The sequence below is a fragment of the Drosophila pseudoobscura genome, chromosome 4 (assembly GCF_009870125.1).
Source record: "Drosophila pseudoobscura strain MV-25-SWS-2005 chromosome 4, UCI_Dpse_MV25, whole genome shotgun sequence".
Lineage (NCBI taxonomy): Eukaryota > Metazoa > Arthropoda > Insecta > Diptera > Drosophilidae > Drosophila > Drosophila pseudoobscura.
This window is the reverse complement of record NC_046681.1, coordinates 24,354,787-24,370,651: the sequence shown is the minus strand read 5'-3', so window position 1 is coordinate 24,370,651 and position 15,865 is coordinate 24,354,787. Positions and strand designations below refer to the sequence as shown.

Genomic DNA, 15,865 nt, shown 5'->3' with positions numbered 1-15,865 from the left:
ACTAGTCGCCGGGAATAGGCCAGTCCTCCAAAACCTACCGAATGATAGCAGAGGCAAAAACCAACACCTGCGCCCCCTGTTGTTTATGCGAGATTGTTTTGATTTTGCTTATATCTAAATCGAAGCACTGAACCTCAGAGAGGCATATCATGGGTCGACTTAGCATAGCAGATATTCTGGTTTTCCGGCCCCCAATACTACAGCTAGATGTATGCCTAATCGGAAGCAACGAATGTAACGAACCTGTGTCTTTGAGATAAATTGAGAGCTGCAAATGGAAAAGAGTATTTTCCAGTCGTTAGACCTCTGCTTGACGCTTAACAGCAATAATAACATCTCGTTCTCTCAATCCAAATCCCTCTACAACAAATTTAAAATAGGATTATGATTATTCCCGCTGCTGTTAGCAAATTTAGCAGTCAAATATTAGTCTTTCCGACGCGACGACGGTAATAGTCTTCGGGATGGTCTTCTTCACAGCAAGCGTTTGACGCCATCTCCGTAGTATGCACCTTCCAAGATGCTAAGTTAAGTAGTAAAGTCCAGTAAACCACTAAAGTAAGTAACTAGTCGTGTAATTTATTGCGGCAAAGATTCAAAGTTATAGTTATGCGGTAGGCAAATACAATACAGTTGATGTGTCTTTCATGTCCGTCCGTTCGGTTCGTCTGTCTGTCTGTATATTAAAATACTTAAAGTACTTTTATGCAGTAATTAAGACTAAATTAGTACGAGTACATTAAATTAAACCGTTTAAGGACATGCAACGCTCGTGAGTAAAAGCGGAGATTCACTCGCAGGACTGGCGAAATCTACAATATACGATGGATACAGATCAGATGATTCTGGCTGATGACAAATATGCACGGCATATCTGGAATGGTGTGGGATGAATCGTGGGATGAATCGATATCAAATCATATTTTGATTGCTCAGATTATAAGGTCATAAGAAGGTTATACGAATATAAGGAAAGTTTATCTGAGTTTCATATGCTTCGTCTATGAACTTTACACCTAAACAGAAATTCACTTAAATAAGGGTACAACTTGAGAGAAATATTGTTGACAAACCAATCAATAGAATTAGGTTTTGTCCCGAAAGATCGTGATACTTCCACTCGGATGGGGCGATTAAAATGACGGACACTGGTACGCTTATGAGTGCTACGTTACGTTACGATACGTATGAGGATAGATACTGATGGGGAAATACTGCATCTGCGTCTGCGTCTGCTGGCAAGGATCCTAATCGTGCGACAGGTTCAGGATGTCATCGCTCATGCTGCTCTTGGGAATCTTGGCTGGCGGCGGTGCAGCCAGATCGGCCACCGAGGCAAACTCCATGCGTTTTTTGGGCACCCCGCTGCCGAGAAGGCCGCCCGGGGGCGCCAGCTCCCCGTACAGTCGGCTCAGGTCTGGCGATGGCCGTCGGTGAGAGGAGCCACTGCTGCCATCGGACGGGGCCGGTGACGGCGTGTTTGAGGGCACACTCGATATGGCCAGATCCACGGCACTGAAGTTGTATTTGCTACCAGAGTTCGAGTTGCTGCCACCACCGCCGCTGCTGGACGACTTGGTTGGGGTGAGTCGCTCCAGGGCCGGCGAAGCCGAGGATTCTCGGGTGCGCGCCGACGATGGTGTAGTCGACTTCGGTGGCTTCATCATCATGGCCGACAGCGACTCTTGTTGGATCTTGAACAGCGCCGACGGCGACATAAACATATTGTTGGCGGCCAGGGTCGTCTTCGAGAGCGGATCTGGTATGCCGTATTTTCCGTGCTGCTGCTGGAAGAAGGCCGCATAGTCCTGCATTTTTTCCTGGGCCAATGCATTGTAGTAGGCGGCCGGACTCGACAGGGACGAGGGCGAGGGTACACCCGTTCCGCCAGCACCGCCCGACGAGCCGGAGGATTTCATCGAGTTCGACGAGGAACCGGCCCCCACCACAGCCCCCGATGGCGTGGCAAACAGAGCATCCAAGTCGGCGGCAGCCTTGTTCTGACGGTACAACAGCGCCTTGATCTCCGAGTCCTGCTTCTCTAGCTGCAGCAGCTGGTTCAGCATATCGTTTCCCATGTCCTTTTGTTTCTGCTTTGAGCTGATGCCGCCGCCGCCGCCGCCACCCCCACCGATGCCTGCTCCAGCGTTAAGCAGGGCCGAGAGTTCGTTGTGGGCCCCGGCCATGTGCTTGTTGGAGGCCATTGCCGCCGCAAACTGATTGTTGGGATCGAACAGTTTGGTGTAGGTCTGTAGCAGAGCCGTGTAGTCCGCCTGGGCCGACTGCTGCTGCAGCTGATGTTGCTGCTGCTGCTGCTGCTGTAGTTGTTGCTGCTGCTGTTGGTGTTGTTGCTGTTGCTGCTTCTTGGAGCTGCTGCTGCTGCTGGCGACTGGAGGCGGAGGAATGGCAGCGGCGGCCAGACCAGCCATCTGTTGCTGCAGGAACGCGTTGAGGTCATTACTCTGCTTACTTTGCTGCATGTAGGAGTCGTAGCCGAGCAGCTTCGAGGCCTGTATCAAGTTGTTGTAGTCCGCATTGAGGGCAGCCGCAGCTGCCGCAGCCGAAGCGGAGGCAGACGTCGATGGGGACGACTTCGAGGACTTGCCAGACGACGAGTTCGAGGGCTGGCTGCCAGTGAGCGCACTGGCCGTGGGCACTCCCAGTCCCGCTCCTGTCAGATAGCTGTAGTCGGAGCCGAATCCAAGGGTGCCCAGTGTGGTGGCTCCCAGCGCCTCTGCCTGCTGCAGGAGCAGCGCTGCATACTCCGGGGAGCGGATAAGCTCGCTCATCTTCAGGGGATCGTTCTTCAGCTCGTCCAGCTCCTTCATCAGCTTCGTTTTGTACGAATTGGACGTGGAGCTCGAGTTCGAGGAGGACGACGACGATGAGGATTTTGACGACCTTTCAGACTTGGATTTACTGTTGCTGTGGCTGTTGTTGTTGCTGCTGCTACCACCAGCACCTCCACCACCTCCACCGCCTCCCGTGCCCGTGGGCAGTGGCATGTTGAAGCTGTTCGAGTAGGCGGCCACCGCTGCTGCAACATTCGGATCATTCAGACCGCCCAGGGCCGCTGCTGCCGCCGCCGCGGATGCGGAAGCTGCATTGGCTGCATTGCTGCCCTGCTTGGAGCCTCCCACTTTCGCCGCAGCTGCCGCCAATTGATTGAGCGACGAGTTGCCGTAATCCTTGCGCTGCTGCTGGAAGAGGGCTGCCAGATCTGCCTGCAGGAAGTTCGGCGGTAGCTGTCCGGCGAGCTGGGCCAGACTGGCGGCCATCAGATCGTTGGCTGTGGGTAGACAGGCCGCTGCTGGTGGCACCAGGGCACCTGCTGCTGCCTCGTACTTGTTGGGCGTAATGCTGGGGCTGTTGCGGGCAATGTCGCTGACACTGAATTTGCCCGGACTTGGCGCTGGCGAGTTTCGAGTGCGGGACGTGGACGTGTGGGACGAGGCGTCCGATTTGGCCGGCGACGGAGAGGCTCGCACGGGCACCTCGAACTTAGCCGGACTGGCCGAGTTCGATATGGTGATGGGGCTATCCCGCGGCGAGGCGGTCAACGCAGAGGTCAGGGCTGACGTTGTGACGGCTGAGGGGGCGATTGCCACACTTCCACTCGGTGTCTGTGGGGGAAGCAGCTGGCTCGTGGTGGCCGACGGTGGCATTGCAGGAGCCGCAAGATTTGGCAGAACTGCGGGTAGGCTGCTCGTGGGATTGGGAGTCGCTAGTGGCGACAGCATGCGCACTGGATTCATGTTCAGGCCGGATGGCATACAGAGCTGCTCCTGCAGCGACATCACTTTGAGGTCCCTCGCCTTCTGTTCAGCCTGGGCAGATGATTCCTCTTCCGCTTTGCGCGCACTCTCCTCAATGGATGTCGCACCATCGGCGAGAGGCTCTTCCTTGGCCGATGACAGCTTTACATCGCTAGTGGCCTCACTAGTCGCCCCAGCACCGGCTCCTGGCTGTGTCTCCATCTTCACATCCATCTCATCGTTGTCGATAATCTTAATGGTCTTCGGTGGTATGAAATCATCCTCTTGCTCACAGTCCAGCACAGCGCATATCCAGTTCCACAGCGCCTTGTCGCTCTGCTTCGATGGGAATTTCGGGTACAAGGTGTTCTTCAGCTTTTCGTTGTATGTCACATCGTTGTTGAAGATGTTGCGGAACTTGACCACTTCGCCGCGATACTGTGAGTAGTAATCCACGCACAGCTGTATCTCTGTGCGCACCTCCTCCGGTATCTCCTTGTCCGGCAGCACCGAGTACTGCATGAGCATGGGTCGTCCGTATTCCATGGCCTGCTTGTTCTCGTTAGGCGGCACAATCCAAATACATTTGACCACCGACTCCAATGTGGGATTCTCATCATAGTAGGGTGCTGCAAGAAAAGATTAAGAATTACATACATTCCTAAAATCTTTAGGCAATTCTCTGTCATACAAAGAATGAGGGAAACACAGGGCGTGTAGGTAAGATCGCTCGCCCCGCGCATTCGTATCTGGTAGTCCAGCTGAGAGTCGCAGTCACGCAGTGTGGGCTCCGCTTGGAACTTGGGATGGGAGTGATACCATCCCACCAGCAGCAACTGATCCTGGATCATCATCTTCTGTATATCGCGCTCCACTTCGCCGGCTCGCTGTCGATCGAATCGCGTGTTGCGACAAGGATATGTCTTTGTAATCGATAGAGCTGCCGAAGGAGTAAAGTTTAGACGAGGTTAGGGCTGGTCTCTAGACTCTGGAGATGTGGAACCACGAGCCGGACTCACTGTGTGTGTTCATGTCCCAGGTGCCGCCCAAGTAGCCGCAGACCTCGCGCACTGTCAGATGGCTGTGGAAGTCGGCCAGCAGCAAAGCCGACGAATTAATGGTTATCAGGAAGGGCTGCAGTTTACCCACAGACGTGAACGGCACGGACTCAATGAGCATGTTGGCATCGCTGTGAGTAAATCTCCATAAGAATTCAGACTTTCAACGGTTATGGAAAATACTCACTGAACAATATTCCGATTCGATATGCTGTTGTGTGCGAAAACAGTCCTCTTCACGATTATCTCCGGAGAGTCAGTCTTTCGCTCAGCATCTACAACGAAAACAATTTATAACGGATTACCAACAAAGGAAGGCCAGGTAGCTGGCTGGACACTTACCTGGATCACCGTCGTCAGGTGTGGATTCCTTTTGCAGGGCACACTTCCGCAGATAGGTGTTTTTGTACGAGTCCAATTTCTTGTTCTTGTACTTGACCGATGCCCAGCCGCAGCCGCTCTTCTTCTCTGGATTAATGATGCGCTTGCAGTGCATGGCCCAGGCACTGGGTGTGAGAAATATCGTTTCAGTCTCTTGCGATTTGATTTTGCCATCGGACAGCAGGTCGCCGACAAACTTCTGGCCAAGGTACTCGATGGTCATCAGACCCTTGCCGGGCTGCAGCACATTGGCGGCCATCAGCGTTTGCAGAGTAACGTTGCGTCCGACGGTGCCATTGAAGCCCTCGTAGTTCTCCTTGGCCTAAAATTTAAAGGTGCATGTGTGAGCACAGGCGGGCAGATATGTTTGTGAGTAGCCATGCTCACCTCATCGTCGTTGTCGTCGTCCGGCGCATCACTGTCCACATCCTTTTCACAGAGACTGTCGTCTAGTATGGTCGCGGGTGCTGCTGCAATATCGACTACCGTTGGCTCTGGATCCGGGATGGCTACGGCGGTTGTCGGTGTCGACAAATCGCATTCCCCATCCCCCTCGCAATTATTTGTTGTTTGCGGCAGCGGCGGCGGCTGCTGAGCCTCCCCCTCCCCATCGCCCTCACCTTCAGAGCTGCTTACCACCTGGTTCTCGCCACACTCGTCTACTTGGTCGCCATCGACCAGTGAACCATTTTCCACGCCGTTCTCCATGCGTCTTCGTCTAGAATTTGATCAACAAAGCCTTAAAATTAATGCAATTCTCCTCACAACGCCGCAGAATTTGTGTATGTGGTAGCAAAGTAGTGTTGATTTATTATAGAGCTGCAGAAACATCGATGGCAACATCGATAGTATCGATGATTGTGTGTGTATCGCATAAAATATATACAAAATACAAAATTTTAAAAATGAACTAGTATAGTGAGGAAATTGAGGCAAAGAATCTGTTCACTGTTTCTTTTCATTAATTGATTTGAATCACTAACCATACAGTATGTATATATATATGCGACAATTCGATAATTTCGATATTTTGTTACCATCGTTGCTTCTCTCATCTCTAGAAATTGTGCAAAAAGGCGCGATCTCCAACAAAACAAATCAAATTCGGCATTTAACTCAGATTTTGTTATATATTTTAATGGCGCTTTGGGTGGATAAATACCGGCCCCGGGAACTAACAAAGTTAGATTTCCACAAGGTAAAAAACGCTGTCGCCATTAAAATGCTGTGTATACATTCTTGAAAAAAAAAAACTCAATTTCCATTAATTTTTGCATACAACAGGAGCAAGCCGAAAACCTGCGCAACCTATGCAAGCAGAGTGACTTTCCTCACCTTATGTTCTACGGGCCATCCGGCGCCGGTAAGAAGACGCGCATCATGTGCCTACTACGGGAAATGTATGGAGCCGGCGTGGAGCGCCTGAGGAGTGAAACAATGACCTTTACCACGCCATCCAATCGAAAGGTAGAGGTAATGACTGTCAGTAGCAACTACCACTTGGAGGTGAACCCGTCGGATGCGGGCATGTACGACAGGACGGTGGTCATCGATCTGATCAAACAGGTGGCCCAGACCCACCAAATCGAGATTAACGGCCAGCGGGAGTTCAAGGTGATTGTCATCTCAGAGGGCGACGAGCTGACCAAGGATGCCCAGCACGCTCTGCGTCGCACTATGGAGAAGTACGTGGCCACGTGCCGCATCATAATGTCGGTAAATTCGACTTCTCGCATCATCCCAGCCATACGATCTCGTTGCCTGGGAATTCGCGTGGCCGCGCCTTCTGAGGCAGAAATGACCGCCATTCTGCAGAGCACCTGCAAGCGCGAGGGCCTGGCCTTGCCCGTCGAGCTGGCCAAGCGGGTAGTGGACAAATCTGAACGGAATCTGAGGCGCGCTCTGCTGATGCTCGAGGCTGCCAAGGTGGCCAAGTCACCGTTTACGGCCCAGCAGGAAGTCCCCGACCTGGACTGGCAGGTCTTTCTGCGTGAAACTGCCTCACAGATCATCAGTGAGCAGACGCCCGCTAAACTGGAGAAGATACGCGATCGTTTGTACGAACTGCTAACGCAGGGCGTACCACCCAATCTTATATTCCGCGGTCTCGTCGAGCATTTGGTCAGCAACTGTGATATGTCCATCAAGGCAAAAACGCTTGAGCTGGCCACCGAATACGAGCACCGCATGCAAAACGGCGCCAAGCACATCTTCCACCTGGAGGCCTTTGTTGCCCAATTCATGAGTATTTACAAAAAGTTCATGTCCGAACTGCTCATGACGGACGACTTTTAAGATTAGCATTTAATTCGAAAAACATACATTTTACTTAATAAACTGAATTACTGGCGTAATGCCTGCAGCTGCTGCTCTTCCCGATTCCGCAAAATGGCCACTTTCATTTTATCCGATGTGGTACGGCTGACAGTCTCAATGTATCTGGCCACATCCTCCTCCAGCTGAATGCAGGCCACTTCGTATTCCGAATTTTCCTTGCCATTGACCTTCAGGGCGTGCAGCAGCAGATCAATTGTGTTGATGGGGAATGCGAGCTGCGGAGTCGTCACATTGATCGACTGCTGGAAATCAAAGTATTCGCTGCCTGCCCCGAGCATGGCACAGATCATCTCGCTGGCCATATCGGCGGCCTCCAGCAATCGATTGTGCCTGACGTACAACTGCAACAGCTCGCGGGAATTGCTCAGCTTGTAGGAGTCGTACAGCCACTTGGGCACAAATGCGTTCATCGTGAGCAGTCGGTTCACGACGCTCTTGCGTATGACTGTCGAGTCCTTGAGCTCGTGGTCGAGTATCAGCTTCTGCAGCAGGGACCATGCCATATCTGCGGCATTGTTACGATGTGGTAGATCTAATAAGAGGATAATCAGAGATTAAATCAATTGAAATTTTATAATTTAGCCAGATTTATGCACCTGCCAGATCGTTGTTCTGCAGCCAATCCCAGGCATCGCTGGCCGCCTCTTCTGTGGCGCTCACACAGGCAGCAGCCAGGCTCTGAAATGTCGGCAGCACAGAGAATTTGTGCCCGCGGGACAGTTTCAGGGCAGCCGTATACAGACCATAGCTTCCTAGGAGATAGGATAGCTCCTCTGCCCCTGCCAGCACATAGGCGGCTATGTCCTTTCGATAGTGTGAGAGCTCCTTCAATGCCACGTTGTAGACAAGCTCGCGACGTATGTCGTCCAGCTCTAGGACCAGCACTTCATCGTCGATCGGCGGCAGATCATCTTCGTTATCCAAATCCATAGCCGTCGACTCCCGCTCGTCGCCAATGATTGGCTTGGCTATCCATCTGTACCGACTGTCGACCAAATTCAGGCAATTTACACAAATCAGGAGCGCGGAGCAACGCTTTTCCAGTGCCTTTGGGTCATTGCTGCTCACCTGCAACCGCATGGCCTGCTCATACATGACTGTGGCAGCCTTACGCATATTTCCCTTGCTCGTGTGAAAAGCATACAAAAAGTTATAGACGTCATTCTGATCGATGCTCAAAGAGCGCGCGCGCGACTCCACAATGCTCTCGAACTCGTTCTGCAGCCCATTGTAGGGGAGCTTCATAAGCAGATCCAGGTTCTTGCATTGAAACAGCGTCACCACCAACTGACGCAGGCAATCCTTGCGCCGTGATATGTCGGCATTGTAGATTAAAGCGTGATACGCGTCCTCGTAGTGGCCCAGATGCATATGGTTATTGAAGACTATAGACTGGAACATCGGCAACTGTGGATCATGATCCCCCAGCTTGCTTATGGCCGTAAGAGCCAGCTGAATGATGTAGTCGACGGCCGAATACTGCTCAAATAGCTGTATAACCTTCAGATAATAATGCACCATCGCCTGTTTTCTATCCTCCACTGAAGGTCCATCATCATTGCCCAGTTCGAGGCTCTCTTTAATTTGACTGTACAGCGGTGTGGTCTTCAGCACGTGCTCAATGAGGAATGCATCGTCGAGCACCATTTCAGCTGTATTCTGAAAGAGGATCACTGCCTTTTGTGTCTCGCCGCAATCCAACAGCGTCACAGCCAGCATAAAGGCTCCTGCGAAATAAAGATTGGATTTGGCATTGATGGGATAAGCAACTTCGACGGACTACTCACGACAATAGGATTTGCTTTCGCACCAGTCGGCCAGCAGGCGCACATAATCCTGCACAATGATTTGATGGCATGTGCCATAGAGCCATTCTGGGAATACATAGCTGGGAGATTCGGGCCATCTGAAAGGACAGACATAAACATAAATAAAGTACATAAAGAACCTACAAATATTTGGCTAGGGCTTTACTCACAGCATCTGATTGCTGTAGGTAACCAGCTTCAGCAGCGTTTGACGCAACGTTGCTGGCTCCGTCTCCAGTTGCATGCTCGACTCCTTCAGCAGCTTCGACAGAGCACTGAACAGACCCTTGGAACGTAGGAATAAACAGAGCAGCGTGGTCTGGTCATCCCCATAGCCACGCACATGGCTTGAGTACGGTCGAGAATAGCCATCAAAGAGCTGTGCCCGATTGAGGCGCTGAATGGAAGCCTCACTATAATATGAACACGATTATAATCATTCAATGTTTAGGATTCAGGGTCTTTTTGCTTACAAGCCTGCTGGGGTATTCGAGGAAATGGGTGTCACGGCCATCCAAACAAGAGTGTAATACGATCTCATGTAGTTCTCAGTCGTCGTAAGGAAACTTTGATCCGTCTCACAGTGTTCCTGATCCAAAATGTAAAGTACAATGAGTAAATTGCGGCAGACGGAAAAGCTGCAAAGGAGATATAATATTAAGTGTAATTAGATGCAGATTAAATCAGGAATATATTTGTATTCATATTGTACCGTATCAAAGCCATTTGTTTGAACGTCTCGGCTAGAATGGATATTCCGTATTCGCTGCCAAACAATGCCCCAGTTGGCAGCAGAAAACGCGTGGACCTGGCATAATCTGCAAAGAGAAAATAGAGAATAAAACAATAATAATATGAATGAAGCTATAAGGATTAACTCTACCGTTTGACGGCGGTGCATCCGGATCGATCACGCAAAGAATATTCAGCAGCATATCGACAGCGTCCTGCAGGTTGGGTATTTGCTCTAGCTCGATCTTCAGTTTCTGAACGGTGTCCATGGGGAAGATGGCGCCAGTGTCGTCATCATCTAGGCTTCTGGCAACCAGTTTGGCCACAAGATCGATGGGCGACTCTCGCTGGTACAGTTTCTTATCCATTTCCATTTTGACATCCTCTGGGAGGGTCTTTTCCACCTGAGTGACGATCCTTATTAGCTCAGCGAATGCCGTCGACATTGAGAGATTGTCTTGAAAGAATGGGGACATCAGCGAGGCCACATCTGTGGCTTGCTCTCCAATGAGCAGAATATGCTCCCACAGTTCGCATGGACGTAGCAGGGCAAAAGATTGCCGCCTGATGAGGCAAGCCGCATCCATGCCACCCAATATGGACAAACCAATGGGCTCCGAGTACTTGATGTGGTATTGCTCGCAGCAGGAGTAGAAACGATCCCATAGCCTAGTGGCGATTTCTAGATACTCCTCATCACTGACCACAAACTCCTTGAACTCGTTCTGGATCTCATCCTCGACGGCCTGGCACACCTGCTCCTTGAGCACTGTCATCGACAGCTGCCTAACATCAAACTGCAGGTTGACGCGTCGGAACATCTTTTGGGGGGAATCAACAATAGATTTATCTACATTTCGGGCAAAGATATACTCACATATAAGGCCTTGGTAATCACAGTCCGATCGAATCGACCCGGATGGAAGATGTACGAGCAGTAGGCCTCGCGTGGATCGATTCCCTGCTCCGTGGTGAGACAATAACGATCCGGTGGCGGTTCTAGGACAGAAGAAACCCATTGAATGGCCTGATTAGAGCCATAATGAATCGTCGAGGCATTAAAATCCCCTTCAACATTGCTCCAGAGCGCCCAGATGTGTGTGAGGGTGACATTAAAGTCGATCAGATCCATGTCTGGTGCCACCACTGTGTGCTTCACAATCAATTCTATGTCTCTAGAACCCACATCCGTCATATTCTTGTCGATTTGCACGCAAACAAACTCGGCCCCTTCGTCGTGTGAGAGGAAGACGCAAAAGTTTCGGTCGTCAATTTTTCGTATCACATTTGTTTGTGCTGCAAAAATAAACCAAATATGCAATTAGCAGCTGCAAAAATTGAAGCTCTAGAATTCGAACACTTACGTCCTTGTGCTGTTGGTGCTCCTACACCCCCACCAGAGCAGCAGTTAATGGTGGATACTGCCTGCATAGTATCCAATGACCAGAGTCGCAGCTCATTGCTCCTGTAAACAACCAGAAGATAGGTCTTGCCATCGATTTCACTGAATGACATGTCATTGGCCGCATCCACAGATTCCGCTCGTCTAATAAAATAGCAGAAAAAGACAACATTAAATCGGTATGGCATGACCCAGAAGCTGCGGCACTCACCTCAGAGCACCCGCAAATTTGTACAGAAACCGAGGCATCAGATGCGGTTCCTTGACCTCTTGCGTTACAGTAGCGCCATCGACACAGTTCATCACGTGGTGCAACAGCTTGTTCGGGTAGGCCACCGCAAAGTGGGCTACTTGAGCGTGCTTCGACATAAACGAAGCAGCGACAGTGGGCATTCCAAGTCCGTCCGTAAGAAAGTACGCACTTGGATCGTCGATCTTTTCAGTCACATCATAGAATATAGATTGTGACTGCAGATCGTCTGGCCCAGCAGCAGCGCCCACTTCTACAGTAGCCGTCTTCAGTGGAAACACATATCGATGGACACTGCTCACAGTGACGACCAACAGTGTAATGGCTTGTGGCTGCTCCGTAAGGGAAACATTGAGCACAGTCGACTCATTGAATCGCATACGCAGTTGGTTCCTGACCAGTGATATATCCAAGCTCACCTCCCCGAGCTCCAGCACCGATTTGTTAGTCCGCCTTTAGGCAAACATTTTAGTTGCTTTACCGATTTGTTTACAAATCAACTTACCAATATATGAATCGGTTCCGGTACATCACATTATTGTTTTTGTAAGAATGTCCACCAGATATCTCAAAGTTTTGGGAGTCCTGCAGACTGTTCAGTGTATCTCCTGGCAGATGCAAATTAATGAATGGTCTCTCTTTTTATCTGGAACAACCTACCCGTATGTATCGTAACATCTATCCAGTCTGCTGGCTTCAGGTTTTTAGTCGCAACTTCGCGGTAGCTCATATTAACATCCATGTTGAACTAATAACAATCCGGAAAAGGTTAAATTATTGACGCCGGCAACTAGAGCTGTACTTTTTCTAAAACATCGATGTTTCATCGATTGTTCTCAAAACATCGAAAAACATTCCGATATTACCTATAGATATTCTGTGCACACATGTGCCTTTTGACAACAAATTAAAAAAAATGAGCTCAGAAGGAGATGAAAACACAGTTGTGTGCTTGCCAGGAGAACGCTTGTGCCGAGTAGAAGACAATGTTGTTTTGGGCATAGGAACATACGAACAGAACGGCTACATCTACGCCTCCAAATCGGGGGTCGTGAACATTGAAGAATCTGGAGAAAACGTAAGTTGGCCTGAGGGACGACCTGCCGCAATAAATTGAAGCAACCAATTGCCTCTTTGCAGTGTCAGGTTGTAAGTGTTCACAAGCCAGGCTTCCACCTGACCATTCCGGCCACCGGGGACGTCGTCACAGCCCGTGTTCTGGTCACAACACCAAAGTTCGCCAAGTGTGCCATATTCTGCGTGCGAAACGTCTTGCTGGAGAGCAGCTATCGCGGGCTGCTGCGGAAGGAGGACGTACGGGAAACGGAAAAGGATCGTGTCGACATATACAAGTCGTTCAAGCCTGGCGATGTGATACTGGCCCGCGTCATCAATCAAATGGAACAATCATTTCTCCTAACCACTGCCGAAACAGAGCTCGGTGTGGTCGTAGCCTATGCCAGCGATGCCCGTAAAACCCGAGTGCCTATGGTACCGGTGGGCTGGAGCGAGATGCAGTGTCCCCTGACTACCATTAAGGAGCCTCGCAAAGTGGCAAAAGTCCTGCCTGAAAGTTCAATAAATATAATCAAATAATGCCCAGTAATTTATGTAACATATCTAAAAAAAAGTCATTAACAATTCTCGGTTAGTCACTAATTAATTCTGTAACGTTGCCTTAGATTGCGGCTGTACGTTCATTCTATTTCCATAGTTACATGTTCTATTATATTACAATTTTCTATATAACCAGACAGAAGCATACAAATTGATAGCATCCATTGGATTCGATTCCATTGGATTTTGTTAGCTTAAAACATTCCTATCCAAAGCGTTCCTCAGCCTAATCATCTGATTGGTGCGATCGCATCGTCAGAATTCCTCCTTCAGAAGGGAAAGAAGTGAATGAACCTTAAGTTACCATAGCTACGTCGTTAGTTCTCGTAACTAATCTTGGCTGGTTGCCACGGTTCTCATGTCAATTTAAATGCATTGTTTGTACATATTTATTTGATTGGGAAGCGATGAACCCAGGCACATGACAGCCAATTGAGTTTATCAATTGATCTTATAATCTTGAATATACACATATAAACATTTTAGGTGTGATTTAATGTTTTTTTTTTTAATGTACTGACACCTTTGCGATCTATTGTTTCCCCTTCTGAGCGTAGAGCATCTCCTGCAGGAATCAAACAATTTATCCTCAAGTAATTTAAGGGTCAGTTCAAACATAAGAATCAGTGGATTTAGAATCGGGAATGCTACAGGCAGGACATGTGGAATAGCAATCTGGTGCTCTACTGATCTTATACCGCTATTATATTACATGTTTCATATGTAAAGAATATTGCGTCGCAAATGCAACGCCAGGTATAAAACAAATCAAAACATTTGTCGTTCAGATAAAAGTTTCCTCTAATTCACAAAGCAAATTATCGAGGAAATCAAATAAGTCAAATAAATGGTAATATATGTACGCGTCATAGCATCGCATGGGCTCCATAAAACACTAACCCGTTGCCAATCAATGTCGAGGGAAACTGTTATTGAGTGGCATGTGCTATGCAAATAGGAATTCGCTTCGCGTGTTGGAGCTGCGACTAATTCAATCAGAGGAGTAGGAGCATAGCAGGCAGGCAGGCAGCTCCTGGACTAGGCCACGTTATCTTGTCTTGCCAAAAATGCAAATGCATAAAATGTTACAGGTGTGTGTCTGGGAGTGAAGTCCCGGCCGAGTCCCAATCCCAAGCATGGGGGATGGATGGATGGATGTGTATGGCCAATCGTTGTTTGGTCGATAGGCCACGCGGCCGGCTTGGCTATTCGAAGACTGGTTAATATTCAAATTAAAGTAAATCGAACCAATATGCACTCCAAGTGAACATAGTGTTGGCCCTGTCGCAGTTGTCAGCTTGAGCTGCTCTCACAAATTCTGGGAAGCCTATAACATAAGTTTGAGCACCGGGCTATTGCTCAGTCGGAAATAACTCGCGAGGACGACAGCATACCGGCAACGGAAGCGAAGCTCATCATGGTGCAGATATCGCAGACCGAGGACGACATCAAAATTTCAATTGAACTCAATCGTCTGGTGACACGGAAGCCGGACGTTGTCCTTCTCCCCCAGTACTTGAAGTTCAATAATCCGCCCATATTCTTTGAGCGTCATCTGGCCCAAGAGATCGACGAGATGGCCAGGTTATTATCACACCTTCTATACATATGTATATTCCTCCGTGAGTAATGATATGATAACTCTCGTTCAGTTTTTGCCGCATCTTCAAGAACGAGGCCCGCATCGTGCTGGTAAAGAAGGAGAAGGGTGTTTGGCCAGAGATGTTTCAGAAGCTGGACAAGGAGGCACTCTTGAAGAAGCGCCTGGAAATCGCCGATCTCATTGTAGAGCGCAACAAGCAGCGCGATCAGCAGGCCATGGAACGGTACGAGAACAAGCGTCGCGCCGAAATCTCGAAGGAAATCAAGCGCGAAACAGAAATGAGGGATCGCGTCAAGCAGTTCCAGGATAATGCCCGACGTGAGGCACTTGTGGTAGATGTGCGCAAGGAGACATCCACGAAATCTGTCAGTCCCCCATTACACGCCCCCTATCAGCAACCACCCGCACCGACAGCTGCCGCTCGCCTGTCCACTCCACTGACTCGTCCCCCGATGACCGCCGTACGTGGCAGTGGACGCATCAGTGTGAGCTTCACCAATGAACACAAGCGGGTCACTCCCAAGCGTGAGTCCCAAACAGACATACAGATGGCCTTTGCGGCGGCCGGCAAACCCACCGACCCGTCCATGAAGTCTCCTATGGATACTCTGGATGAATGATTATCCCCTCATCATCACAATATTATACATACATACATATATCCCTTTTTATGCGTGTGTGGGGGAGCCTGTGCAAAACTGCTGTTTCCTATTTTCATATCTCTACAAATTTTAACGTGAATTAAACTAAAAGACAAGTGGGTTTCAATATCTTGGGAACATCAATATTGTATAATCACTAAATATATTAGATAAAACCTAGTCAAAATTATGCAGTCCACTTCATTGTGGAATTATCCATCGTTGAGCGGTTTCTTGAAAATCTGCTGGACGCGGACAAGGACTGGGGCCCAGCCGGTTCC

General features: G+C 49.4%; 5 protein-coding genes across 5 annotated transcripts; 3 read left to right on the top strand and 2 right to left on the bottom strand.

The window, feature by feature from the left end:
• Positions 1-559: 559 nt before the first annotated feature.
• Positions 560-6,040, bottom strand: LOC4817300 (MPN domain-containing protein CG4751). Its single transcript, XM_001356758.4, has 6 exons — positions 5,582-6,040; positions 5,156-5,516; positions 5,001-5,088; positions 4,775-4,944; positions 4,447-4,695; positions 560-4,384 (listed from the first exon to the last, which is right to left on the bottom strand). Exons 1-6 carry the CDS (start codon positions 5,900-5,902, stop codon positions 1,248-1,250), a joined length of 4,326 nt encoding a protein of 1,441 aa, XP_001356794.3. The 5' UTR covers positions 5,903-6,040; the 3' UTR covers positions 560-1,247.
• A 40-nt stretch (positions 6,041-6,080) lies between these two features.
• Positions 6,081-7,583, top strand: RfC38 (replication factor C subunit RfC38). The gene is made up of 3 exons (XM_001356757.4): positions 6,081-6,183; positions 6,256-6,392; positions 6,479-7,583. Exons 2-3 carry the CDS (start codon positions 6,333-6,335, stop codon positions 7,487-7,489), a joined length of 1,071 nt encoding a protein of 356 aa, XP_001356793.1. The 5' UTR covers positions 6,081-6,183; positions 6,256-6,332; the 3' UTR covers positions 7,490-7,583.
• Positions 7,481-12,559, bottom strand: Nup160 (nuclear pore complex protein Nup160). Its single transcript, XM_001356756.4, has 12 exons — positions 12,384-12,559; positions 12,229-12,331; positions 11,685-12,176; positions 11,436-11,617; positions 10,949-11,367; positions 10,223-10,892; positions 10,052-10,157; positions 9,813-9,977; positions 9,510-9,752; positions 9,319-9,437; positions 8,128-9,258; positions 7,481-8,063 (listed from the first exon to the last, which is right to left on the bottom strand). Exons 1-12 carry the CDS (start codon positions 12,463-12,465, stop codon positions 7,537-7,539), a joined length of 4,239 nt encoding a protein of 1,412 aa, XP_001356792.4. The 5' UTR covers positions 12,466-12,559; the 3' UTR covers positions 7,481-7,536.
• A 20-nt stretch (positions 12,560-12,579) lies between these two features.
• On the top strand, positions 12,580-13,374 carry Csl4 (exosome component 1 Csl4). The gene is made up of 2 exons (XM_001356755.4): positions 12,580-12,801; positions 12,864-13,374. Exons 1-2 carry the CDS (start codon positions 12,640-12,642, stop codon positions 13,317-13,319), a joined length of 618 nt encoding a protein of 205 aa, XP_001356791.3. The 5' UTR covers positions 12,580-12,639; the 3' UTR covers positions 13,320-13,374.
• A 1,246-nt stretch (positions 13,375-14,620) lies between these two features.
• Dnaaf4 (Dynein axonemal assembly factor 4) lies at positions 14,621-15,728 on the top strand. Its single transcript, XM_001356754.4, has 2 exons — positions 14,621-14,924; positions 14,993-15,728. Exons 1-2 carry the CDS (start codon positions 14,758-14,760, stop codon positions 15,561-15,563), a joined length of 738 nt encoding a protein of 245 aa, XP_001356790.1. The 5' UTR covers positions 14,621-14,757; the 3' UTR covers positions 15,564-15,728.
• Positions 15,729-15,865: the final 137 nt, after the last annotated feature.

Coding starts and splice junctions, on each gene's coding strand:
- Csl4 (XM_001356755.4), top strand. CDS start 12,640: ATGAGCTCAGAAGGAGATGAAAACACAGTTGTGTGCTTGCCAGGAGAA. Junction 12,802..12,863: donor TTGAAGAATCTGGAGAAAAC/GTAAGTTGGCCT, acceptor GCCTCTTTGCAG/TGTCAGGTTGTAAGTGTTCA.
- Dnaaf4 (XM_001356754.4), top strand. CDS start 14,758: ATGGTGCAGATATCGCAGACCGAGGACGACATCAAAATTTCAATTGAA. Junction 14,925..14,992: donor GAGATCGACGAGATGGCCAG/GTTATTATCACA, acceptor ACTCTCGTTCAG/TTTTTGCCGCATCTTCAAGA.
- Nup160 (XM_001356756.4), bottom strand. CDS start 12,465: ATGGATGTTAATATGAGCTACCGCGAAGTTGCGACTAAAAACCTGAAG. Junction 9,438..9,509: donor ACCTACAGCAATCAGATGCT/GTGAGTAAAGCC, acceptor CTGTCCTTTCAG/ATGGCCCGAATCTCCCAGCT. Junction 9,259..9,318: donor CGAAAGCAAATCCTATTGTC/GTGAGTAGTCCG, acceptor TTTATTTCGCAG/GAGCCTTTATGCTGGCTGTG.
- RfC38 (XM_001356757.4), top strand. CDS start 6,333: ATGGCGCTTTGGGTGGATAAATACCGGCCCCGGGAACTAACAAAGTTA. Junction 6,393..6,478: donor CAAAGTTAGATTTCCACAAG/GTAAAAAACGCT, acceptor TGCATACAACAG/GAGCAAGCCGAAAACCTGCG.
- LOC4817300 (XM_001356758.4), bottom strand. CDS start 5,902: ATGGAGAACGGCGTGGAAAATGGTTCACTGGTCGATGGCGACCAAGTA. Junction 4,696..4,774: donor CTGGGACATGAACACACACA/GTGAGTCCGGCT, acceptor CTCCTTCGGCAG/CTCTATCGATTACAAAGACA. Junction 4,385..4,446: donor CTGTGTTTCCCTCATTCTTT/GTATGACAGAGA, acceptor CTTTTCTTGCAG/CACCCTACTATGATGAGAAT.